Source organism: Bradysia coprophila, unplaced genomic scaffold (genome assembly GCF_014529535.1).
Source record: "Bradysia coprophila strain Holo2 unplaced genomic scaffold, BU_Bcop_v1 contig_232, whole genome shotgun sequence".
Lineage (NCBI taxonomy): Eukaryota > Metazoa > Arthropoda > Insecta > Diptera > Sciaridae > Bradysia > Bradysia coprophila.
Window position 1 is genome coordinate 4,979,827 of NW_023503493.1, and position 27,638 is coordinate 5,007,464.

Genomic DNA, 27,638 nt, shown 5'->3' on the forward strand with positions numbered 1-27,638 from the left:
TTTTCTTGAAACGGTGACGTGGTAGTCTCGAAAGGATTCGATTTCTTTGTCGTTATGCTCCAGATATTTTCTTCCGAAGACTGGGATGAAAATGTTTCAAAGTGAATTTCGTAGATCCGAAGCGAAGCCGAGTTAGATTTTACATCATAGCGGTCGTGGAAAGAGGATGTAATTGACTGCATTTAGAAACAGTTACTACATGCTTTAAACAAACGAAGTAACAGCCATGGAATTGTCCAGAGGAAGCGTTCATAAACAATGGGTCCAATGGGACTCAATGATGGACGCATCATATCTTGACTGAAATTTACCAATCGATCATTTGTCCCATTGCCAAGAACTTTACTCACTGGTCCCCCGTAAAACCGGTCATAACTTCATTGAGCGTTCAGTTTCCAAGATCTTTACAAGACAACACAACACCGTCACAGGCATTCACCCAGCTGACTGAATGACATTTACCACATAGACTTACAGGTAGTACAGAGAGACGTTATCGGTACTGTTATCGTGGACAACAATCTGATGAATAGATTAACATGGGTTGCGGTTGATTTCGAAGCCACGACTGGCAATTCAATAACTCAATGTGACTTATATACTGCTATATTGAGGTATAAATCTTAGTGAGTACCAAGTGGTAGGATCGGCCTCGCCTCGGATCGATAAACTTCCCACAGAAGTGCCAATTACCTCATTTGGAAATGGTACTTCTTGTGTGAGGTGAAGCCGAGGTCGGTAAGGACACAAGAAGACGTTTCCATCATTTGTCATTTACTAAGTCATTTTACTCAAAAACTTGAGATAAAGTTGAACCGCCGTGAAGTAACGTTACCTCACGCTTTTGAGTAGAACCTCCTAACTCCTATTCAATCAAATGTAGAAATATCGAACGCAAGAGACAACATAAAATTGAAACTAACATTGAGGCCTCGTAACGAATAGTCTTGAGGGGGCTATGAGAAAGTATAGCTAATCAAGGAATTACGTAAGTTTGTGTTTGAAATGTTTGGAAATCGCACAAGGCATCTGTTCTATACTGGGTATTTCACATAAAACGATTAATTTTACCGCACATAGAATCCGCTGGTATATTTAGAAAGTTCTGTTAGATAACCACAGAGCTGAACTTAAAATACAACATGTGAATGGCGAATAAGACGGAAAAGCAACCCCTACATAAATAACCCTCCTATTTAAATACATTTGACTAAAAATGAAACTAAATACGAACGAAAGAAAAAAAAATTTGTAAAATCTTATTTATAATGCTGTAACATCGCCCATTATATATCGATTGCCGAGACTGCTGAAAATATTTTAGAATTAATTCGCATTTGCAAAAGCTCACGTGTGTCATTCCGTGATATTATACTCTTCGTTCGCCAGCAACAGAAGAACACACTGATTCAAGTAGAACGATACGAGTCAGTTGATAATCTAAGTTCAGTGCGATTCAAATCATTGGACGGGTGTGAAGGAAATTCAAATGGAAATTTATAATTCCAGTCAGTGAAATATTATACTTAAACGGTCGAGACCATACATCATAAATAACAGTCAAGTGTTTCGCGTCGTACAGTCAGTACAGTGCACGAATTTCATTTTTGTTTAAAGCGATAAGTGCAATCAATCTGCAAACGTTTATCGAATTAACAAACGTATTTTACCAGTGTGCGAATAAACTCGGTAAGTGGATTAAGGAAAGCAGTTAATTTCGAATAGAAAATCCTTGAAATAAGAGCCAATAATTGATGGTTAACAGAGGTTGTTAAGTCAATTGTTATGGATATCGTTGTATTGCATATACGTATTGTGTAGTCGTTTCGTAGAAATTGGAAATTCAAATTTTAGAAACTCGATGATAGAACAAAGGAATTTAAAATTTTAATTGCCAAGTGATACGAGAGATTAATAAGATGTGTATTTGTGCAGAGAATGTAAATCCACCGTCCATCTAAAATCTTAAATGTTTGAATATTACATGGTCATGGGCACTCGAGTGATTTTTGCTTTAATTTTCTTACAATTGTTAAAATTGTTAAATATAAACGGCTAGCTTATCGTCTGTTATCGACAGCAACGACAAAAGTAAGCGATCACCTTTTGTTCAGCTGGTCTTATATAGTTAAATGAGTGGTTTAACAAATGAAGTATAAGATAATTTGAACATCAAAAGTATCCGATTTTGTGATTATTTTGCGATACACACTTCTGACAGGTGCACTGAACACCATTTTTCGAAATTTTCCACCAACATTTTACTGGATGCACGACGCATTTCATTTAGAAATGAGTGAACAGTATAAAGACGGAGTTGTGTTCCGGTACAGTCAGTTCTCTTTGATTGACTTAATATCATCCATAAATGGAATTTTAGCGACGACTTTCGTGTCAGTCAGAACTTCAGCTATTATTAGAGTGGTACTTAATTTTTTAACTTTTATTAGCGATTTCGTCATCTACAATATTGTCGTTCGAGATCTCTACACTGAAGTAAGAAATTTTTCATGTGCGCATTGTGTTTTGTATAATTTACTACCTCATAGGCCATGAGAAAATTGTGTTTTCTGGACGACTGGTCGAATGACATTTCTAGTGAGAAAAATGCAACACTTTCTCTCCCGTAAAAAAAATAGAACTTTTCTCATTCGAACTGCCAGTTTGTTTATGTTTTCGAAAATGGTATGGCGAATCGATGTTTTTGTTTCGTAGACAAAAACGGCAAAACACGCATGAAAAACGTTGTGTTCACCTCTGGGCTGGGAGAAATAGAAAATTCCAACTCGAGCGAAATTGAGGACGTCGCTTTGCTCTGGCGGCAAACATCGCTCTTGTTGAAATTTTCTTATTTCTCCCCTCTGTAAACAGTATTTTACATGACTAGGGATAAAAATATGAAAAGTAGAGTTTTCGTGTTGATCCGAGGCGAAGCCGAGGTCAATATACACACGAAAACGAGACTTTTCATATTTTATCCCGAGTTATGCAATGGATTTTACATGCTGAGGGCGTCGAAAGGGGGTAGGGTAATCTCGCACAACACACAAATTCATGGTGTGCGAGATTCACATCTAAGTGGTGAATCTCGCACAGTCATGACTTTTCGTTACATGTCGTAAAAGGACGCATACTATGATCGCGTGTGCGAGATTCCCCGACACCGTCGAAAGACGTGCTTCAAACATGAAAAGTACGGTGTTCGACGCATGTAGCATGTAAATACTTATTGCTTCAATTCGTGAAAATATGTATTGTGTTGCATTGTTAGGTGGATAGTGTGGTATTTGCGTTGCTCGTAAGATCAAGCTTGAAGCCGAGATCGATAGAGGCTAAAAAATTTGGGCCTTATTCATGTAAGATGTAGCATGTGAAGATGCTTTACACGCTTTTGTTTTGCCTATCTCATCACGTAATAGCAGATTACGTTTCTTGTTTGGAAATTTTTATTTTGCCGAGTGTGACCGAGGGGTGGATATTTGTTAATTTTGTTGACAAAGGATTTTCCAAAGGAAAATCCTCTGAGAATTTTCAGCGATTTCCCGAAGATTTTCTGTGTCTTTAAGAAGAATCGTCTTAATCGGCTTCGCTAGCATTTGTTTTAAGATTTCCATTGATTTTAGGGATTTTCTTTTTATGTTTTAAGGATTTCCATCAAAAAATCGATGAGGATTTTCTTCGATTTTAAGAATTTTGTGCATCCGGCAACTGAAATACGACCTATTTTGCCATGATTTTTCATTAAGAAATGTCAGTTTTTCCCGAACTAAATATCGCTTCGCTCGTAAGGAAAACTTAGGACTGGTGCTGAAAAAATCGTCATTTCCTGTCTTGGTACGAAAAATACTATTCTGATCAAATGACTTCATAGTTTTCAAAAATTTTCAAAAGATTTTTTAGTGTGTCCTCTTCTCGAGTGTCCAGTCCTCCAATCACACAAGGCAAAATATAAAGTTCAAACAATTTTTTCATTTATTTCATCAATGGCGACATGCCCCCTGACTACTTACATTTTCAATCAATTTTCACGCAAAACATGACGTTTAAAAGCAGCAGTGGTTCTGATTCGTGTGACCAAGAAGATGCGTTTTGTGTCAACGAGCCACCTGGAAAAGAACGGATTAGCTAGAGCCAATCGACTAGATAGGCTCGGCTTTGCACAAGTCGATGAGACTTAGAGTTTAACATTTAGAAGTCGTGAGACCAGATTAGACTAATCGATACGGATTAGGGAGAGAACCATTTGCCCATAATTGCATAATTGCAAGATTAAATCAGCGTAAATCATGATATCTTGGTCTTACCGTTCAATTTGATTGGAATTTTCAACATCTTTACAGTCGCTCTGAATGATTGCAGAATTGCAGAACATGTTTAGAGCTCATGTCAATCAAGTAACGACTACAGTAAGACATAGCAAGTTATGACTAATTTTCCTAGCGTACAGTGAGCAATAGATATTTATGTTACTAGAACTGTAAAGCAGTATCTCGGTTCCAGATAAGCCTTGTTTACGACATCAATACATCGAGAACCGATATACCGTTTTACAGTTCTGGTAGCATGAATAGTTTTATATATCGAGCGACTTAAAGTTCGCTTGCTATACCGTAAAGTGCCCTTTACCGTAGAGATATATAAAATCCAACAAATAACTTAGAATAACAAATGAAAAGTCACGTTTTCGAACGATTATTATTAACCTCAGACCAACAACCTTCATACGAAAAGTGGACATTTTAGTTTTTGGCCTTTGTACGCTTTTATGACTATTTCTGTGCGTCGTTCAGTTCTTTTGAATGATTGTTTATCATGGAAGTAGTTGTATTGGCGTGCAACAAAGGAAAGTCATATTTTCTGCATTTTTTCTAATTTATTTCGTTTTTTTTCCTTCTTCGTAATGAAAAACGGAGAAACTTATTGTCTACAATGAAACGAACAAATGAAAAATATTTTCTTGGTTTTCTTGGTTTCGCTTAAATTTGTTAGATTTTTTATTGTCCACCCTATGCGAAAGTTGACAATTACACAGCAGTTTGCCCATTGAAAAAAGGATCCATTACATGAATGAATATTTTTAGATTTCCACTTTCACATGGGACAGACAATAAACCAGAATTAATTGGATGCTGATGGGTAATTCATTAGTTCAGAAACAACATTGTGATACTGAGTCCGCGAGTGTTTTTTCGGTAACTGTGTTTTTAACAATTGTAGTTGAATGCTGTATATCTCAACTTCGGCTCGGATGAACGAATTTTACACTTGTCGAAAAGTCAGTTATTACCGAAACTTGTTGCGCAAAGAACAGACGAATGAATTTGCTAGTATTTTACAAAACTGTAGTGCCGTTTAATGAACTACTTTCGCAGCATCCAATTTAATCGACTGTTCCATTATATAGTTCATGAGTAAAAACACTGAGAAAATTTTCAATTTTTTCTTATTCCAATAACAGCAACGCAACAACAACAACATTACTATTAATGTCCACGTCAACACACCGTTTTTTGTTTTGTTTTATTGTTAAGTTTAAGTTTAAGTTTAGGATGACATGAAAATTGTTTCAAATTTCCATTTTGGTTAGATCATCGACTCTCGTCTGGTTCACATAAATATTGTCTTGTCTTTTGTCTTCAACGTCAGAGATATATTTGTTTCATCAATTGATATTTCATCCTTGAGACCCGCTGTCTCATTACATATAAGTGAGATTCACTTCCTTAAAATATAAAATAATCGTCGCGCGGTGTTGCTACTTCCACTTCACTTCCATCAAATTAATAAAATTTTTCGCTTTAAATGCATAAACAACAAAGAATAAAAACTAAAAAATAAAATAAAAATCTTACGACCCGTCTCTGTCGGTGCAGTTGATTTTCAATCAAACCGCGCAAAAAGGAACAAATTTCAAAAGTAAAACTAAAATCAAAAGGGGAAATACTTTCCGTTCTTGGATGGATCCGTTGGCTAACATAAAATGCCACAGTTGGCTCTCTAAGTGATTAAGTATAGGTAGGTTAGGTAGATAGGTTGGTTGGATGCAATGAGATTCTATTCGTCGTCGAGCATTTTCTTTGTAATTTGTTCATGAAACAAGAGATTCGGATGTCTCGCTCGTCGAACGATGCTAACAGTAAAACTGAGTGGAGAAATCGTTCGCCGCCGTAGAATATACTCCCGAACACAGCAAACGACATCAGAGAAAATAAAAATTCTTAAAATTACCTGAATTACAACAACAACAAAAAAATACTTGCAACCTGTGCAGCTGTGCTCACATAAGCAGTTAAAATTAATGTCTATCGATACAACGTAAAAGCAACGGATGAATTGCCATTTGCTAGCCAATTGCATTGGCTCAGTAGCACAGAAAGGAAAATGAATTGTCTTTCGTCGACTCGTCCTTAGTTACCCATATATGGGTAAGCAACATCACGTAAGGGCACGAACGTCTCCTTAATGGACTGCGGAGACGACCATCGCAAACAGTAGTGTGGTCCGCCAGCCTTGTCGTTTGTACCTGCGAAATCGAATTCCATTTTATGAATCCGCTCGATGAACGTTTTACTCAGTAAATAAACGTACCAGACATACGACCTCCGCCAAATGGTTGTTGTCCCACCACCGAACCAGTCGACTTGTCATTCACGTAGAAATTGCCGGCAGTCATTCGGAATTCCTCCAGCGCATACTCGAGGAACTTTCTGCAAGGAGGTCAAATGTGAGCATTGGTTCCGCCATGCGAAATATATCTGAATCAAACTCACTGATCCTGTGCGAACACAGCTCCGGTCAGTGCAAATGCCGTGCTGCTTCCGACCAATTCCATGGTTTTCTTCACATCGGCATCCTTGTACACATACACAGCCAATACGGGACCGAATATCTCTTCGGTCATAATTTTGTCGGTCGGATCGGTGGTCACCACAATGGTCGGCTCAATGAAATATCCCTTGCTGTCGTCGCATTTTCCGCCTCCGATAATTTCCAGAGATTTCGAGCTCTTGGCATGGTCGATGTACGATTTGATGCGTTTGAATGCCTTGTCGTCGATGACGGCCGATGTGAATGTCGAGAAGTCGGTTACGTCGCCAATTTTCAGCGAGTCGCGTAGACGCAACAGTTCGGGCTTCAATTTCGGCCACATAGATTCGGGAATGTAGGCTCGCGAACAAGCGGAACACTTTTGACCGCAAAATTCGAATGCTGCTCGGATCGTGCCGGTTGCAACGCTCTGTACATCGGCCGATGGATGCACAAAGTGATAGTTCTTGCCACCGCATTCGCCGATGAGTCGAGGGAAGTTTTTGTACGACGAGATGTTCTCGCCAACCTGACGCCACAGTCGATTGAAAGTTCTGCGTTCAAAACAGAAAGTCTCGTTAGACTATAGGACAACAACCGACATTCGCCCAAAATTTACTTACGGAACAGAGCCGGTGAAATTGATGCCTGCCAAATGGGGCGACTAAAGGAACGAAAAATTGTTAGTTCGGATCGTTCGTGCACGAACAGACCAATTTTCTACCTGCACAATTGTGTCACCGAATACGGGACCGTCAGCAGGAACGAAATTGACAACACCTGGCGGAACACCAGCCTCTCTCATCACCTTGAAAATGATCCAATTGGAAAGCATTGCTGTGTCGGAAGGTTTCCACAAAACGGCGTTGCCCTACACCCAGCAGAAATCAAAATTTTTGTGAAACTCAGAAATGGGACACTCTCAACGGACTTACCATCAGTGCCGGAGTGTAGGCCAAATTGCCACCGATTGCGGTAAAATTGAATGGACTGACTGCGGCAATGAATCCATCAATGCCACGGTATCGCATCGAATTCTTGGTCACCTTGATCTGTTCGCTAATCGGCTTGTACTTGGCATTCTCCTTCAGGTAGTACGCGTTCATTCGAATAAAATCGATCAGCTCGGCAGCCGAGTCAATTTCCGCCTGTATCACAGTCTTCGATTGGCCCAACATGGTGGCCGCATTCAATGTCTGTCGATACTGACCGGCCATCAAATCTGCAGCTCGATTCCAGATGCGCAACCGTTCCTCCAGCGTTGTGCGATCCCATTTCTTTTGGGCGTCCACGGCCGTATTGATGGCTTTCTGGATCAGTTTCTTGTCGGCGTAGTAAAATGCGGCCACATTTTTGGCATGATCGTGTGGCATCACCTGACACCTGACATCGTTGGTGCGAATCTCCTCGTCACCAATGACAATCGGAATGTCTTCGCATTTGTCGGCCGTTTTCTTTAGTGCAGCCTCGAGTTCAGCTCGTTCTTTCGAACCTTTTGCATAGCCGAGGACTGGTTCGTTGACTAACGTTAAATCGGGCAGATTTAGATCCGGCACCACAGTACTAATTGATCGTTCAGCGGCCCTAAAAGCAAAAGAAAAATGAGTTCGTCTCACTGGAATCCAGTTGGACTAGGACGGAATATACAATCAATCAACGACAGTCCCTGACAGAACGAGATTTGTCATTCACAAGTTTCAACAGCGTAATTACCGGTCCGTGCGGCGACCTTCAAATAATTTAGTGTCTCAAGTTTGTGTATCAAATTTGTTGAACTGCGTACACTGAACTGATGCAGTCGTATTGGTTCATGCGGTATTAATTGCCTGTTCACGAGTCGAGTCAATTTCTATTTTGTATGTGAAACGGCCGACCAAAACGTTTTGTATTCTGTTGTGTATATGCATGTACAGCACCACTACCACCACATCAACTGCTTGTACTTACCAAATTGAAGAAACTTGTTATTGTCTACCGAAATAGACCGTCGACACTTCGGACACAACAATTAGCGACACAAAAAACTAGACAAAACCGACGCAGCAACTTACTGTACATTCAATCGCATACAACACTCACCAAATTATGCAAAAGACAAATCACTTACCGGAGAAGACTAGTAGCGGGTGATAAAGCGTATCGACTTGCAAGAAACATTGTGTGTGTACTGCACTGCTAACGACTGCCAGGGAATTTTTTTGCAATTTATTCGGTACACAGCGGATTCTGTTGACGTGAAAAATGAAAACAAATTTTATTCGCAAACGCAAACGGTGAATGGATTTTTCCACTGGCAAACACACACTCTATGTCAGACAACAACAACGTTCTATCGATTTTCTTCAATCAAAATTAAGTGGTCCAATGAGTGAATGAGAATCAAGCGGTGGGGAGACACACTCGAAACAAAAATCTCGACCAAAATAGAATGACTTTTTGACAACTTTTCGGTTGTTTATGTTTAGCACAGATGATCGAGCACGATCTGTTGGCCAAAAATCCTTTTCTCAGTGTAAGTCGTTACACAATGCCCAGTTACTCACTCACGCAATTTTTATTGTTTGCGGAAAATTTTACCTTCTTTTCACAACGGCGAACGGTTGACGGTGTTGTGCTTATGTCAATGGAATTGTAATTCGGTTATTGGGTCGGATGATCAATACAAAACATTAAAAAGTAATTTCACGCAATAAAAATTGAATTCAAGCACACGACACACACACTGCACGTATATGAATGATACAGTCCGGACCGTACAACGTTAGTGGAATTGTTTGAAAAATTATGTTCTTATGTAACAACATTCAGTGACAGGTCGGGAGAGAGAACACACACTCACGTCGTTGTGTGGAAGAGAAAAACTGGTTGACAGCGAAGCCACAACTATTGCTTTCATAATAAACCCGAATATCTTAGACCAACTCACAAAACAATAAAGTTTTAAGCATCAAAAAGCAATCTTAATGTTCCTAGCCGCAACTTGATTTAAACTCAACCGCAATGCATTTGTACAATTGAAGGCTGGCAAAGTGTAAACAAACCACTATACTATCAGTACAATTGCTTTTCGGAGTTTCGGAGAGAGAATTAGATTACAATTATAGTGTGGGATTTCGCAGACGGTGATTATTTCATCTATGAAGCGGTTAGGTCCGGCTAATGTGGTTAGATAATATAACCAAGCATTTATATAATGAAGTTGTTGATATCAACAAAAAAGGCAAATAACTCGATGATATTGGTGATTCCATGTATGTTTGATGTTTCTTACCTTACGCAAAGAAACAACATTAGTGATTCCATAGCACTCTAGCTCCAAGCATTGACACTAAAATGTGACATGTCAAATTTAGAGTCAATTTTACGTGACAAAATTACGTGGGACTGTGGGTTATAACCACACACACACAAAAACATGTCCCCTGCCCGTACTAAAGAAGCTTTCAAGCTAAGAGTGCTATATGGTGATATTCGATTACCGTTTGTGAATATTCTGTTAATTAGGAAATTGTTGATTATTGGCAGCAGCTTCTCATTACGAATACCTGTACGCACAATTAAAAAAAATGGTACTCGAACTGTTCGAACTAATAAATCATGTCCGGAGCGATAGCGGAGGACTTGACGCGGTGTCGGGGAATCTCGCACACGCGATCATAGTATGCGTCCTTTTACGACATGTAACGAAAAGTCATGACTGTGCGAGATTCACCACTTAGAGGTGAATCTCGCACACCATGAATTTGTGTGGTGTGCGAGATTACCCTACCCCCTTGACGCAGTCTAACTTCCAAAAAAAGAACGAAGAAATTTTTTTGAGACGCGGCAACTATATATAGCCGGAGATACATCGTTTTGAAATTGGTCACTTTTCATACAAAATACACCAAATTGACTTTTCCCAAACAATCAAAATCTTTCAACTTACTCTGTATGTTTCTATCTATCTATCTATCTATCTATCTATCTATCGACGGTCGATCTCGGAAACCAGTCAGCCAATCTCCATGAAATTTTGCAGGAGTCTCAGGGTGGGCATAAAAATGAATATGTGATACGCCATTACCCCAGGAAAAACCAGAATTTTGTTTAATTGGCCTCGAAGTGGTTTCTGAGTGTGGTTTTCGAGGGTCGGGAACTCGTTTTCGGCTGTAGCTTAGCTGTATTGAAACCTACAGAGGCGTGCGACCCATCAAATGAAAGGTATTCGTAACACGATTCGAACAAAAAAATAATTTAAAAAATCGGGGCAGATTCGTTTGAGCTAGAGTGATTAGAGTGACCAAATTTTGAGCTACTCGAGCGTAGGATGAAAGGACTAATATTTTTGCGATTATGTAGAGAGTTATATAGAGAGTTACTTTCTTCGGCAAAGTCTCAGAGTTTTACGAGTAGAACATAGGGGCATATGTGAAAAATGTCGTAAGTTAGAAATGGGTGGGTCAATTAGGGTTTTAGAGTTATTTTGTGAATGGTGGCAGATAGAGAGTTACTTTCTTCGGCAAAGTCTAAGAGTTTTACGAGTAGAACAGAGGGGCATATGTGAAAAATGTCGAAAGTTGGAAATGGGTGGGTCAATTGGGGTTTTGAAGATATTTCTTGAATGGAGGCAGATAGAGAATTACTTTCTTCGTCAAATTTTCGTCAAATTTTCGAATTTCGTCAAATTTTCGATTCTCGTCAAATTTTCGATTTTCGTCAAATTTTCCAATTTCGTCAAATTTTCGAATTTCGTCAAATTTTCGATTTTCGTTAAATTTTCGATTTTCGTCAAACCATCGATTTTTGTCAAATTTTCGATTTTCGTCAAATTTTCGAATTTCGTCAATTTTTCGATTTTCGTCAAATTTTCGATTTTCGTTAAATTTTCGATTTTCGTTAAATTTTCGATTTTCGTTAAATTTTCGAACGTTGCAACTAACTTAGGGCCATGATGTTCCTCAGTCCTGCGGAAAAAAATTTTGTCAAATTTTTCAGTGTGAACGGACTTGCGTCACGGCCCTTCACTAACGTAGGGCCATGATAGGAGCCCAGATGAAAAGTCCTTGATAAAGTTAGGAAGAACGCTCGAAGACTTTGTACACTTTTATGCGTTATTTGACGTGTGAAATTTTTGTTGCTGTGCGTTTTCGTCGTGGGATGGTTGAAATTACTTTTTCGAAGACAAATGGAATTTCGTCGTGTGAAACTATATTTGATAGGAAAATATTTAAATATTTAAATTCAATAGCGAATGATAAAATTTGATTGAAATATTGATCAGGCACCATAAATAAATTGTTTAACTTTTGTATTAATGAAAAACCTTTATTGTGTATCGAGAAATCAGATGAATTGAATCATTGAATTGATTAAATCGGAATTGCGGAACTGATTCATAAATTTACCATGCAAAAATGCAAAAACTTTCTAATTCAAAAGGATGTATGGCAAAATGTTTCGAATATAATTTCATTGATGATAGATAAGCCGTAAAATCCCCTACTTTCTCATTTATTCAACGGACAACGGATAAAGCAAACAAACAAATTTTTTCTTTGTCAATTGATTGACACAGGGTGCATACGTGCGAAACATTCATTCGAAACTGGTAATGTCACGTGTTACGAATCGTGATATTTTAACATTTTGCTGGTTATTTTTCGACGACCGAATGAAATGTTCATAACAAAAATTTATCGCTATACTTACCCGATTCGTCCGACCTCAGTTCAATTCGAGTCTTGAAACGGTGTTGATGGTGAACGAAATTTGCCAGTCGGTGTTTTTTTTCACAATATTTTGTGCATCACTCTGTTTTACTTTGTTCGATTGTCGTGAAAGGTAATGTTGTTTTCAATTCAAAGTTTAATCACAATGGAAGTTAGTGTGACATATGAGCTATCCTAGTTGAATCTCAGTAATACAGTCAGAGACAGTGAAATGTTAGCATGAATTTGCTTCGTCTGTTTTTCAGCTGATCACACATACAATGAAAACTAATTATTCAGTTGAAGCTGCTACATGCATGCGTGTTGTAGTAGTAAAACCGTATAAAGACGTACAAACAGTTTTAATTATTTGTGTGGATTAGGTTAAAAAAAATTGGTAAAGCAAATTCATGCTGAAATTTCACTGGCTTTAGCTGTAATACTTAAAAAAAGGAACTTGATCTGTCGTTTTGGAAGGTAGTTGGAACAACTGATATAAATTAAAATTTTAACTTATCAGAAACGTCTAGTCATAGGTTATCAACCGCTATGAAAAAAAGGGCGCGATATGACCTTTGACTATGTAATAATGAAAAATGTTAAAACAAATGAAGTAAAAGATTTTCTATTGAACACCAGCCGATACACAGCCAAAGAAGCAACAGATTCACACCGTAAGTGTGCCTAAATTTTGAATTTCAAGTGAACGAGTCGATGAAAAAGTGAACCGAAAAATACATTTCAACGCTTCCTTGTATGAAAATGACGCTACGTTAGAAAGACCTCTGCACTTTCCATTTTTAATTTCGACCGCACTTACGGCGTGAATTGTCATTTCTTCAATTCTACGATGCTGATACAGTTTTAGGCGGTGCAATTTTCAATTTTCCGTGTAATTTTTTGGGAAAATCCCTATATTGACGCCATTTTGTTTCACATGAAAAAAGTGGTTCCACGAAATGTTGCCATTTAATCCAAAGTATATAAACACTGCAGACCCTCAACGGATCAGAGAAATTACGGATCCAAACTTTTAGGTGAATTCATTTTCGTATGTTGTCTAACTTCAAAGTATAACACTGAAGGTAATGCAAATCCACAGTTACACACGGATCCAAATTTTCAGGTGAATATTAGCTCTGTCATGTTGCACACGTATTGAATTTGTTGTATTTAGTGGTGAATTGGATGGATTTAGGGCCGTCATGTTGAACAAGTCTAAGTTAGACAACATACGAAAAATGAATTCACCTGAAAGTTTGGATCCGCAATTTCTCTGATCCGCTGAGGGTCTGCATTACCTTCAGTGTTTATATACTTTGATTTAATCAGCCTTTCAAGGAAGAAAATAAATATCGAAGAAAGTTGTCACGTTCTGTAAATATTTGACATTTTTTTTATAAACCGCTTTTCCGGCCGGAAAATCGATTTACAATTTTCTTAAAGCTTAAAGCGAGCGGATTGAATTTTCTAGTCTTACATAGACAACGCACTCCAATAACAGGCACAAGAACAGATTTTTTTAACGGTCATTTGGCCTCGTCATTTGGAACGTCCGTAACGCAGTGGCCTATACCAACATAAAAACATAGCTAACGCCGACCCGTACGAAACACCTATTCGTATCAAAAGCCTTTAATGTGAAACTCTTCATTTCTCTTACTTCATTTTCTTCTCTGCTGAAAAACTATTCTCCCTTTAAAATCACTTACATTATCCACTCTTTGCCTTGTTATCATATACAACTAAATTGCCGGAGGCAATATAGACAGCCCCGTACGAAGACAAATTTCATAAATTCCTATTTAAACAGCTATATACCGCTATATTTACCTATATTTCACTATAAATAAACATTTCACAGATAAATATATGCTATTATATAGCTCTATATGCCTGTATATAGCTCAATATAGCTGTGTATAGGTATATATAGATGTCCGTATATGGAATCCCTGAAACCCCACACACATAACAAATTATTTCCATGTTAACAGAAACTCTCTAAGCATCATTTTTCCCAAGATATTTCTATTTTACTAAAATCCAATATGGCCGCCGGCAGCCATTTTGTTAGGAGACCGGAAATAGTACCGACGCTTTACATTCGTTAATACCTTTCAAACAAAAAAAAATTCATGAAATTCGGTCAAAATTTACTCGAGATATTGTCAAAATACACCACGTTCACTGTACTTCCGAGTAGCCAGATAAGAGCTCACTCCAAGAGACCTAGCTCACGCTCCGGAGAACATAATTTCATAAAAAAAAAATTTCCCTGATTGGTACGGTCAATACCTATCTAATAAAGCTCAAACAGACGAAATATGTTCAAATGTGGCCGACCTACAAGCAAAAACTGTTCCACACCAAGGGGTCTAACTCACGAGTCGGTCATCCGATTTCCATAAACTTTTTTTTGTCGATCTGTATTGTAAATACCTTTTATTTGACGTATCACTTACAAGTTTAACGTTTAAATGTCCGGAGATATCTTCGAAAAACCGTAAAGCACTTATTGGGCCACAGCTCGGGAGGGGTCGATCCAAAATCACTCATCTTCGAACTTAGCCTGTCTTTTGACATTACCAAACGGGAAAAAAAAAGAATTTTCAAAATCGGATGCGTTTTACTCAAGTTATCGTGCAGACAGACAGACGGACAGACGGACAGACGGACAGACGGACATTTTTTTTTCGAGGATTTGGCATCTCTAGACAACCACAATAGGTTTCCCCTTACTCAGGGAGTCCAATTCGACGTGTTACAAACGTATGCGTAAACCTATAAGACCCCAGTACTTCGTACGGGTCTAAAAATGAATTTTCTATGAGCATTTTGGACTACTGCGTCGTTGTGGCCCTTTATTTCTCGTGCCTGTTCTTGGAGCGCGTTGCCATAGATCATCTTCAAAGCCGTTTGAAACGCCATCCACATCAAGAAGTGTCATTCACGTTAAAAAAAATCTCATACAAATGAATGGATGAACGAAACATTTGACGAAACTTAAGCGAGTGTCTGAAAGTACCGTATCTAAACGGTGAACTATACGTTTGGGCCTAAATGATCAAAATCGGTTGCGTTCTACTCAAGTTATATTGGCAGTTGCAGACAGATGGATTTTCATCTCTAGTTCATTTTGCATCTCTGAGAAACCATAAAAGCTACATTCTTAATCAAGAATTCGAACCCAGAGAACGTAAAAGGAGGACGTAACACGATCCGCGCAAATTGACCTGTTTATGTTCTTTGTCAAATCCGACGTGTTACAAACGTAACAGTAAAGTCATAAGACTTTTGTTATTCGTACGAGTCTAAAACGTTAGCATCCGTTCCGATTACCTGTACTAATAAGAGACCATTTCCATGACCTACATTTCTATTTTATTATTTCGTTCTGTGAATGTCCAACTGCTGTTGGAAATTTTAGCAGCTAAACTTAGCACGTTATTATTTTCTTAAGTTTAAATTTAACTTTTATTCATTAAAAGCACAAAACAATTTTGTTTAGCGAAACACAAAAGGAAACGTTTTCCGTTCCTACCGTACAGTAATTTAAAAACTTTTGTCATCCAGCTGTATGCACAAATTAAACAAAGCTATGCTTTCCATACAACAACGTGACGACCAGCATAGCGAAATCTTTACAATGCTTTCCATATTCGGACTGTAATTCAAAAATTGACTCTCGAGAAAGTTATATAACATTTTATTTCAATAAATGTACAGAGACATTGTTACTCCAGCAATAATAACTGCCATTTCCGATCTAAATTTAAATTTCGTAGAAATGAATACATAAATAACCGAACCATTCAAATGCAGCAGTAAACAATTCCACGATTTAACAATGGGATTAATTTCGATTGTGAATTTAATGTTTAAGACGCAAAAATATGGTGCGCAGATACAGAGAATATAGGAAATGGAAAATGGATTGGACTCAATTTTCTTTGAACAATAGGTCGTATAGCTTTCTACACATAGTAAAGTTAGTCACCCTCTTTTTTTGCAAGAATGTGAACATAGCATTTCTACTAGCATTACCATAGAAAATGCTAGAAGGCTGATAAAATTAATGTGGGTGCCTCGCTCGTTACGACAGGACTCAAGCATACTTGGTGTAAGTTAAACCATACAACTGTACAATTGCAAATGTATAAACATTTAGACGTTTTTTGACGTGTGAAACACACCTTTCCCATCGAGGGGTGGGTGAATACAAGGCTGTATACTTTGGGGAGGTCATGCATATCACCATTTTATTAGATACGCGGGAACACACCTTTTCCATACAAACAAATTCACCAAAATTGAATTTGTATGGCGTGGTGAATTTTTTGTATGAAACGTGGTGTGTAACCCAAGGCTGTATACTTTGGGGAGGTCACGCAGATGCAGATACGCGGGTTACACACCACGTTTCATACAAAAAATTCACCACGCCATACAAATTCAATTTTGGTGAATTTGTTTGTATGGAAAAGGTGTGTTCCCGCGTATCTAATAAAATGGCGATCTGCGTGACCTCCCCAAAGTATACAGCCTTGGTGTAACCCGCGTATCTGCAACTGCGTGACCTCCCCAAAGTATACAGCCTTGGTGTAACCCGCGTATCTGCAACTGCGTGACCTCCCCAAAGTATACAGCCTTGGTGTAACCCGCGTATCTGCAACTGCGTGACCTCCCCAAAGTATACAGCCTTGGTGTAACCCGCGTATCTGCAACTGCGTGACCTCCCCAAAGTATACAGCCTTGGTGTAACCCGCGTATCTGCAACTGCGTGACCTCCCCAAAGTATACAGCCTTGGTGTAACCCGCGTATCTGCAACTGCGTGACCTCCCCAAAGTATACAGCCTTGGTGTAACCCGCGTATCTGCAACTGCGTGACCTCCCCAAAGTATATAGCCTTGGGAGAATATTTCAAGGATTTCCTTAGAATTTTACGTATTTTCCTTTCAAGTTTTGAGGATTTTGAGGATAAGTAACATTTTCATAGATTTTCTCAAATTATACAGAAAAAAAAAAAAATTTAACAAAAAGGGAAAACTGGAAAAATGTTACTTTAAAATAACCCTCGGTTTTCAAAATGTTCAAAGGATTTTCACAACCCAGGTGAGAAAATAGTAATTTTCTTCCCTTCGCTGAAACTTTGTAAGCCTTTGTTGAGAAGAAAGTTGCATTCACCTCCTATCCGGAAAAAGTTGAAAATTGGAATTGCAATTTCCAATTTTTCTTTCCCTCGTTAAACAAATAACTACTTCGAACGAAGTTTTTGGTTGACGGAGGATCTTCCAGTTTATATACCACTCGTTTGCAGACTTGTTTTTTCTGGAAGTTTTTTGTCGACGATATTCAATGATAGCACTAAGGCTTGATTTCCACTTACCAAAAAAGTACTCAGTGTGAGAGACAAAATTGAATTTTTTCAATTTTTGCTTTGTTTACTTGACAGCTCATTTATCACGGCGTCACGGCTGTCTCACTGAGTACTTTTTCATTGAGTGGAAACCGTACGTAAGACATATCCCTCAACATGTAGCTCTAATTGTGTAGTTGTACGGAAGCGTATCCATATTTGATTGACAGGTGTGCATAACATCTTGACGGTCTCTTCCTAGAATTTCTGGAAACGGTGAATCTGATTTCGTTTTTCCTTAAAATTACAGAATTCTTAAGGCACACACCTCTTTGAAAAATGGAGGGTGAATCAACAAAAAATACAAAAATTTCGGACTCAGCTTACTCAAACAGTTGCAGTAACAGTCAATCACAGCTCAGCGGAAGCTCGAAATCACGTCATTATGGGAGTAACAGCAGCGGCAGTAGTGGTTATGGAGGCAAAACGACGCAAGCAAACAAGTAAAGAAGAATAATTTTTAACATAAAACGCAGATCATAATGTTCAAATGACGAATAATGCAATTAGCGATGCTGACCAACATTCCGGTCTACATGCGTTAACCAAAGGACGAAAAAAGAAACGATCCAAACGACAAACTACGCATCAAACTACGCTATCCGAACCACTAACTGAAAATGCCAGCGATAATGCGGTCACATCAATCGGTGATACAAAAGGTGAATCAGAAGTTATTGTAACCTACGACAGTAATTCAGGTCATTCAACAATCAATATGATTTTAATTACGAAACAATTTTTATAATTAATCGAACCATATTCTCTCGATATTCTATACTTTTAGAAAATCACCTAATGAAACGTGACCATTCTGGCGATGGTCTATGTAATACATACGATAGCTTTCCCAATTGTTTGCCGGTACCTTCACCATTGGCCGCAGGTATGACTTTCATTTTGAAATTGTTAACGAACGTTACATTTATACCTCGCGTTTTTAAAGATCACGCAGCATCATTGGGACCAAGCGTTGGAAGTTTGGAATCCATACAATCGAATCGGGAGAAGGAAAAACCGGAGAAACATACGGCTTCAGTGAATGTAAGTTTTGTTATTGGTCACCAATCTATACAGTCTGCATAAGACTATTTTGTTCGGCATCCGAATCTGATTTTATGTAGCGAAATGTTTGTTAAGACTAACGAAGTAATAGATTTTGTGAAAAAGAATTTGTCTAAATGAACATCTTCAGTCCTTAAGAGACAAAAGAATTTAGGTATTCGGCTTTCATCCGCGGAGTCTATTGAAAATATTAAAAAACCAACAAGGCTTGATACAGTTACTTTTAACCAAATTTGTATAGAAATTTGTTTCATCTGCTTAGTTACCAGCTGGTATAATCGTACAAACACACTGATTATAATATATTATGTCGGCTAGTAACTGCGTTACTGTAACTTGGCTAACAATAACTGTACCTCAACAGACCTACATTATTGCACTAGTGCGAAAAAGTCGATCTTCTCGATTATTATCAAAGTAACCGACCCACACAACGTTGATATTTCGATACCAGACTAAAAATAATGTCTGATTACGACACTTGGTAGATGAATAACTAATGGAAAATTCCGATAAAATTAGAATTGCGAGGATATTTTCCGTTGTTTTTATTTTTATAAAAATTTCATTGTGATAATGAGCGAGAATTTAATCCTTTTCCATATTAAAAATTCAGCTGACTCAATTAAAAAATAATAATTTTATTTGATGCAGAAGGTCGTAGATAATTGACATTGATTGAATAATTGAATTGCAAACGATGAACTCTGGTTAAGACCTTGCATGTTATACACTAGTCTGAAAACTAGTTTGTGTAATGCAAACTCAAATTTTCCACTAAAATTCAGATTGTTAAAATACTTCCACTCAATAGGAGAATGATGTTTAGAAACTAAGAAGAAATGTAATAGAGTTTTCCCATATTTCAGTACATTCTGTCATAGAATTACTGCTGTCACTGCGCTTATATTCATGTGAACCAACTTCATATGGTGACATTGGTTCTGTAATGACAAATGTGAAGTTGGTTCACATGACAATAAGCCGCACAGAACGAAGTACTATGAAAAAAATGTGGCGCCTCTACATGCCAACCCACTTGCCCATACCAAAAATTCCATTTTTTTCCCAAATTTCCATCGACTTGAACCAGTTTCCATTACATAAGACATTCGACCACTGTTTCGATCTGAGAGAAAATTCAAATATGTCGTCTTTCGACGTTTTGCATTAATATGCAGTTCAAAAATACCAGTTCTCATCAGGTCATTGCGGCAGTGGTACTCTAAGAACACTACACCGATTTGCACACGAACAAGTCTAGCGAATCATAGTCGAAATGAAATAGAAGAATTAATCCAAGTCGCATATGTGTGGCTTAGGATGGTTGGAAAAAAGTTTCATTTTTTTACATTCGCAAACGTTTGCTTACATATCTTACCTTTCTGAAACAGCTAGTCATCTGTTATCGATAATGATGGCAACGACTGGCACTGGCTACTTTTAATATATTTCATAACAAATGAAGTAAAAGATTCTGAATCAAGTATCAGAAAATATTTTAAACAAAAGAGGTAAAAGATTTGTTAAAACGTTCGAAGTTTCTAAAAGGTCGAACTCAACATTCCAAATTTTTTTGTTTTAGTGGGGAAAGCACTTATAAACTCACATAGCACATTTTCATCGAGTCATATACAGTTTGTTCATTTCATTTTTACACAGTTTCTAAAGATTGTCGATATGTCAGAGTTTTTAATGTACCCAGTCAATTAAGCTCTTCCCAAATTGCGCAATATTTGAATTCGCGATAGAAATTTTAAATTTTGCGCCAAAAATTCATAATTTGGGAAGAACTTAATTGACTGGGTACATTTAAAACTCTGACATATCTAAAACTGTGTAAAAATGACATGAACAAACTGTAATAAAATTTGATCTCCTTTACCCAATTACAGATGGTAATTAGATCACTAAAACAATTCACACCGCAAGTGCACCTTACATTCCAAAACATGCCCCATATGCAACGCACTTCAAGCAAAGGTGCTTCGAGTGACAGCTGCCAAATAGAGTATTATTTTGTATGGAAAATGTTCCAGATTTTTTTACAGCGTCAAAATTTGCTTGAGACACTGTCCCGTTCCGGAATTCTATTTAGAGTACTACTCATGCTTGAAGTGCGTTGCCCATATGACATTTATTAAACTACGTCAGCTTTATTCTGTCCAACTGTCAGTTGAAAATATTTAAATTTTTGGCGCAATTATGGAGTGATTTCAATTATTTGATCAAAGTACGAAAAGTACAAATTACGAAAACCGAAATAGCTCGAAATCAAACTTTTCTTACGTAGTAAATGAGATAAAGTTTCATGCAGGTTGCTCTACGTACAGTCCTACAGATTTCGAACTATATTTCAAAACGAAATCTCGGATATCTGTGACTAATGCGTATCTTTCTGCGATGGGTGCGAACGACCATCAGTAGTTATAGATTACGACGCAATATATAATTATCGCGTGGGTTCTTTTACTTGCCTTTCGTGTATCTGCAACCGACCATATCTAGGCAACTAACCCTTTAAAATGAACAGAAAGAGCAACCGAAATCAATAATATTAGAACCATCAGCACCGAAACGTGACGGAAATTTTCGCCATATTTTGTGTGGAGTGTTATAAACCATTCGTTATCGTGGGGGCGTTTGATACTCATACAAAGTTATCTCGCCTATTTCGCATTTAAATATTAAAACAAAGTTTTCAATCGTTTCAAATTAAAATCTATTTTCAGAATGGATTCTGTTGCATAATATCGATGCATGATGGAGTCATTTTGTACACGACAAATACGATAACCGATGCGTTAGGCTTCCCACGCGATATGTGGTTGGGCCGCTCGTTCATCGACTTTGTGCATCCGAAAGACCGAGCTACATTTGCCAGCCAAATTACGTCCGGTGTGGCGGTTCCATTTTCGGAATCGAAGAACGCGTACAGCAAAGACACCAGAAATTCATTGTTTGTTCTGTTGCGAAAATATCGAGGACTGAAGTCGTCCGGATTTTTTGTCAAGCAGAAATCTCTATCATATGTCCCCTTCAAGTTGGTATTGAGCTTTCGCGAGGCACCTGGTGATCCACGCTCCGATACGTCGAACGCATTGACACCGAAAGGAACGAGTGTACTGTTGGTAATGAGCGCTCAGCCTGTCGTTGGAGTGTATAAAAGTAAGATGCCGGAAGCTTCTTGTCGTTGTCGAACGAACAAATTTCTAATCACGTTGTACGCCCTTTTCAGCTCCCGACGAAATACTGAATCATAGAAGTCCGAAATTCTCGACACGACATACATCCACTGGTATACTAACAGCACTCGACGGTGATTCCGTACCAGCTTTCGGTTATTTGCCGCAAGACGTAATCGGAAGATCGATAATGGATTTCTATCATCCAGCCGATCTGCCACTGCTAAAAACGGTTTATGGAGCTGTTATGCGCAAGGGTGAAACGGGAGCCGCTTTCCGTAGTCAGCCGTACAGATTTCTTATACGAAATGGTTGCTATGTAACATTGGAAACGGAGTGGACAAGCTTCGTCAATCCGTGGTCCCGGAAATTGGAATTTGTGGTTGGACATCACCGCGTACTTAAGGGACCTGAATGTGTTGACATATTTGTGGAGCATTTAACCAGATTTTCGGAAGACACGATTGCCAAGAGCAAAGTGCTGAAGGAAGAGATCTTACAGATTATGACGGAAACAGTGTCTCGTCCGCTGGATGCTGTTAAAGAACAAATATCGAAGAGATGCATTGCACTGGCATCATTTATGGAAAATTTGATGGATGAGGTTAACCGATCCGATCTGCAACTAGATCTACCGCAAGAATTGGAAGCAACTCCATCGGAGCGAGACTCAGTGATGATGATGGGAGAGATCAGCCCTCATCATGATTACTATGACAGCAAAAGCTCGTCAGAAACGCCACCCAGTTACAATCAGTTGAATTACAATGAAAATTTGCAGAGGTTTTTCAACAGTCGACCGACTACCACTGGCTCAGACAATGAAATGAAAATGGAGCCGAATGTCAATGAGGTTGGCGAACCGATGACCGAACTAAGTCCGCTACAACGAAGTGGCGATGGAAGTGGAGACAGTTGTTCGGGCGGGAACGGCAGTTCGGGAAGTAACAATCAGATGGAAGTAATAACAAACAGCAGCAATACGGAGACGGGACTATCATCGGACAGTTTCAACCCACCCACACTGACGGAAGCTTTACTGATACGTCACAACGATGACATGGAAAAATCAATGATCAAAAAGCACAAAGATGCGAGAAATGTCAATCGGAAGCGCAGCGGTTCGGCGGCCTGGGATAGCGATACAAATAAACACTCGAAACATCAGCGATTACCCGACTTGCATCGATCGAAGATGGTGAAACCGCTTTTCGCCAAAGAAGTTCGACCGGATGACGAACCTCAAATGAAACAATCAACCAATCAGAATCACGAATTGTGGAGGTCATTCAACTTGCAATTGCCTGCGGTTAATACGACGAATCAGGCGCCAATAAATACTCTGGCACAAACCAGGGAAATTTATCCGGCCGTCTATTTCATGCCGACGCAAGTAAGTAGAGGTTCCGGAGAAAATTCAACGCTTGGCATCGCACCCTACTATATGACTGGACTCATGTACGCCAACCATTCCGTATACAATCAGCCAGTTTTCTGTCCTCCAGCATACCAAAAGCCTCAATTACAGCCGTTTACCTCATCCTCTGTTGGATTACCCGAAGAGTTAGTGATCAATACGACTGCCTCGAACACGGTGAGTCAAATCCGGAATTGTTTGTCAATTCGAGCACCGATTTCATTTTCATATTTCTCTGTAGATGAAAACGAGTACCAACGCATCCGGTTCGGATTCGGAGGGATCCAGCTTCTCCAGCTTCTGTTCGTCATTCGTCAAAACGACTATATCGGACAACAGTTCATTGGAGAGTAAAAAAAATTTGGAGGTAAGACGAATGCAACGAGCCCAGTGACAGCTTTCGTGCAGGGTTTTATCACGATCACTGTCAAATCTGTGGTGAAAACTAACGACCGAACGATTTATGCGTTTTAGGACCTGGTCACAGACGATTCTACGAACGAACAACGCCGAATGATGTTTGCTAAACGACCGACCCAGATGCTAGCGATGACTTACTCGAACGAAGTGAAATTTTTATACCAAGTGGACGATGAGGACGACACCCAATTGCTGAACGAAGATATGCAATTCTTAACCGGTGTTGAACAGGTGATAAATCAGAAATTAATTTATCGTCGCTGTGTGTTGTTCGTAAACGAAACGGCAGTTCTGTTAAGGGGGAACTGAGCTGAGACTTTCGTAGAAATTCCTCTGGCTAGAAATTATTCGGCACATAAATATTCTAAGCTTGAAATGCGAGAAAATGATTCTCAGTCGGGATGCTAATTCAGTCGAATTCTGAAAGAATTTTCTTTTTGGGGAGGGGGACCAGCCTTTCTGTCTCGAACTCATGCAATGTAAAACGATCCTCGAAAAAGTAGTTAGTTGGAGAATGAGATCAGACTGGAATAATCGGCTCATTTGGCTGTTTCTTTGTACGAACCTGGTTCAATTCACAGATCCCAATTGACCCACGTCTTACAACACTAATAATAAACGACGAGCAACACCTCTAATGGACACAATGTAGAAAAGTGGTGGCTTTTAAAGTAAAAGATTTTCTTAGATCAAAAGAAGTACCAGATTTGATAATTGTTCCGGTGATGTGCTTGTCGTTTGTCGTGAAAGAATTCAAAATTTCCGCAACCATTAATTACATCAAATTGACGCAACCGTTTGAAACTTCGCTCTTGAGATCGACCTTTAGCAAGCGTCTGTAATGTCTAAAAATCGGACATTGCGAGAACTGTTCTGCAATTGCACCCCGATGAAAATAATGTTGGACGCAAATCGTATAGAAAACAACCGGTCTCCAATCTCCGATTTTAATGAGTGGTAGCTCGTTGGATTCGTCTTTCAATTCTAGGAAACACGTGTCTTTCACTTTTTCTTAAAAAAAATTGTTTTCTGTGAAAAGCGCTCAAAAGTGAAGACATGTCAGAGGGTACCGAAAACAGTTTTTCGTCAATAACTCAAGAAAATATCATTTTAAATTGTTGTAATGTTGTACGATTGTCGGCCTTAGAAAGACCTACAGGTAGAGTATACGCACCGCTTGGTGCTAGTTGATCCACGAGAGTTATGACTAGAAATATAGTGAATGTTCGGAGAGTCCGCCTTCTCTGCATCTTCGATGTGCCACGGAACTGAGTATGGGGTGTTGTAGCTGGCCTCACCCACTATCGTTGCGCTTGGGAAAAAAGTTGGTGCCAAAATGTAGATTTTTTCCTTCTTTCTGAGGGCCTAACTGCTGTAAGTGTTATATGCATTGCAAAAGCGCTAGACTGGGTTTCAATGAATTTTTAAGAATAGAGCACAAAGCTGTCGTCGTTAGAAAACTTATAGGCGGGGTCACCGACTGTATATACTTTGCCTAATGTACGTAAACTAACACAATCAACTAAACAAATCCATACCTCCGTCTCCGCTTCGTTCTTGTCGGCCATATTCAATTGCTCTTCCGTCAAAACACAAAATTGTTCCTCTGCTCCATCACATCGAAAATGGATTCTCCGATGAAATGTAAACTTTAAAATAAAACAAAAATCTTTTTTTCTCAGTCGGATATGGTAAATGCACAATTATCACAACTTTATGAAGAGCTCGATCAGCAAGGGCTGACGAAACTCTCTCTCAGCGATGACGAAAGAATCGATTTCTTTGGCGAAGGCAATGACGGCATGCCTTTTAGTACGATGACTATGATATACGAAGAAAATGCAACATTTCCGGTACCAGTTGAGTAAACATTTAGCTATTGATTTTTTGTCGATTTTACAATAAAAACTGTGCATTTCACTTCCAAACCAACTAGAAGCTGGATTGTACGTATACCACTGACGTTATCATGTAGTTATATTTATGTGTCGAATTTTTTGATAAATCTTGTTGAGGAAGATTATCGGAATTTGTCGGAATTTTAATTTTACTTTAATTTGTTGTTCGTTCACCGTTCTCATTTACAGCGAAAAATGGACGAAATGTCCATCAACAATCGTATTTTGGTCTTTGATTTTTATTGTCTTCATTGAATAATAACATTCTACATCTTAAGGCATATTCATTTCCCTTCTCTCACGATGTGATCAGGACGCTTCAACATTTCAACTTCTCATATTTCATCGTAGATGCTTCCAAACCCCCATAAGACCCTATTTGCCCTGAAAGTACATGCAATTACCTTTCTAATGACACGTTTCGTGTACCTCGACAATTTCTGTAAGAAAAGGGTAAGTTTTCAGACTTTTTTCGGTTGAACACCCCACACGACCATGTACGTTTCGTGTAAGTGGAGAAATTTTTGTAACAAAATTGCATGTTTTCGGTTTTTGATCGCCTTACACTAGCCACTCAAGCTTCGAAGAATTTTTTGAAAATGGTTTTGGTCTGCTGTTTTTCAGAAGAGTCCCCATAAATGATGGAAATGGTACTTATTGTGTGTTAACCGACCTCGGTAATTTCACACAACAACTACCATATCCATCGGTTTCACCATTGTTAAGCAATGTACTGTTACCGTCACCCTCATTTAAAAACACGTTACAGTCGCAAACTACTACATAAACGAGATCATCTGTTATCGATATCGACGACAAGAATAAACGACAAGGTTCTGACCAATACAGTCTTTTATAACAAAAAGCATGTTCAAAACGAATGAAGTAAAAGATTTGAAATAAATCTTTTTTTAATAGTTAAATCAAATGAAGTAAAAGATTTGATAGAAAAACTTCTGATATGGTTACACAGATCTGCACAACACAACATTACCGAACCATTAGAACTGTTCGTGGTTCAAATTGTGCCAATGTAATTCAGTCAGACAAACGTCAATTTCGATACGATGGTAACGTTGAGTAACTGCGGTTATGCGAAATAAGAACGCCGTAAATTATGCTATAGATTAACTTACAGAGTCAGAGTCAGTTCAAAACTAATTCGGCAAAGTTTCATTTCATTTATCAACTTTGGACAGTAAGTATTATAACGAGAAATTGGAAATATTTGCAGTGGATTCGACAAAAAGAAATGAAACAATCGATGGAGTTTCAGTGGTTTTTCTTTGGCTAGAGAGTCAATTCCTTTCTTTCTTGGTATTTTTCTTTATTACTTCAGAAGTTTCTATTGACCTGAATGTGCTGATGACTTCTACAAAAAAAGGATGCCTTCTCGTTCTTCATATTGTCGAAAAAAGCGCTACGAAAAGCTTTTCGAAAGTAGAAAATGACGCGCAGTTATTAATAGTCCCCTTCTGTTTTACAGTGTATCATTTTTTGAGAAAGTTTTCTTCCGTCCTAAAAGGAAAACCGAAATTTTACAAATCACCTCAGCAAGGCTTGTCAACAAATCCAACCGTAAATTGTGTAACAATGTTGAACTTATGCCAAATAATTGTATTTTTGAATTACTTATTGTCAGAGAATAATATATATATTTAGAAAGAATTGTTTTATACATTTATATAATTATAGCAAACAGAAATTATTATGAAATAAATACAGATGACTGTTTT

General features: G+C 38.4%; 2 protein-coding genes across 7 annotated transcripts; one reads left to right on the forward strand and one right to left on the reverse strand.

The window, feature by feature from the left end:
• The first annotated feature begins 1,372 nt into the window (after positions 1-1,372).
• LOC119076018 (period circadian protein-like) lies at positions 1,373-27,638 on the forward strand. Of its 5 annotated transcripts, none has more exons than XM_037182613.1 (11): positions 1,374-1,689; positions 18,168-18,360; positions 18,428-18,618; positions 18,705-18,803; positions 18,864-18,961; positions 21,715-22,150; positions 22,221-23,761; positions 23,826-23,951; positions 24,059-24,235; positions 25,687-25,863; positions 25,941-26,287. In XM_037182613.1, the coding sequence occupies exons 2-11, from the start codon at positions 18,197-18,199 to the stop codon at positions 25,977-25,979; spliced, it is 3,048 nt and encodes a 1,015-aa protein (XP_037038508.1). In that variant the 5' UTR covers positions 1,374-1,689; positions 18,168-18,196; the 3' UTR covers positions 25,980-26,287. The 5 variants fall into 5 exon arrangements, with proteins under 5 accessions (XP_037038513.1, XP_037038508.1, XP_037038512.1 ...); XM_037182615.1 differs by having other exon boundaries at positions 1,375-1,689; positions 18,428-18,579; XM_037182617.1 differs by lacking the exons at positions 25,687-25,863; positions 25,941-26,287 and adding an exon at positions 27,389-27,638.
• On the reverse strand, positions 5,440-9,615 carry LOC119076050 (delta-1-pyrroline-5-carboxylate dehydrogenase, mitochondrial-like). Of its 2 annotated transcripts, none has more exons than XM_037182683.1 (8): positions 9,389-9,615; positions 8,915-9,033; positions 7,743-8,391; positions 7,532-7,678; positions 7,431-7,471; positions 6,771-7,361; positions 6,589-6,707; positions 5,440-6,523 (listed from the first exon to the last, which is right to left on the reverse strand). In XM_037182683.1, exons 2-8 carry the CDS (start codon positions 8,962-8,964, stop codon positions 6,408-6,410), a joined length of 1,713 nt encoding a protein of 570 aa, XP_037038578.1. In that variant the 5' UTR covers positions 8,965-9,033; positions 9,389-9,615; the 3' UTR covers positions 5,440-6,407. The 2 variants fall into 2 exon arrangements, with proteins under 2 accessions (XP_037038578.1, XP_037038577.1); XM_037182682.1 differs by having other exon boundaries at positions 9,385-9,615.

Excerpts from the sequence above, each read along its gene's own strand:
- LOC119076050 (XM_037182683.1), bottom strand. The coding sequence starts at position 8,964 with ATGTTTCTTGCAAGTCGATACGCTTTATCACCCGCTACTAGTCTTCTC. Across the intron at positions 7,362-7,430 it reads AATTTCACCGGCTCTGTTCC|AACTTTCAATCGACTGTGGC; the intron begins GTAAGTAAATTT and ends TTTTGAACGCAG. Across the intron at positions 6,708-6,770 it reads GCTGTGTTCGCACAGGATCA|AAAGTTCCTCGAGTATGCGC; the intron begins GTGAGTTTGATT and ends ACCTCCTTGCAG.
- LOC119076018 (XM_037182613.1), top strand. The coding sequence starts at position 18,197 with ATGGAGGGTGAATCAACAAAAAATACAAAAATTTCGGACTCAGCTTAC. Across the intron at positions 23,762-23,825 it reads ATACGACTGCCTCGAACACG|ATGAAAACGAGTACCAACGC; the intron begins GTGAGTCAAATC and ends ATTTCTCTGTAG. Across the intron at positions 25,864-25,940 it reads ATGCAACATTTCCGGTACCA|AAGCTGGATTGTACGTATAC; the intron begins GTTGAGTAAACA and ends CAAACCAACTAG.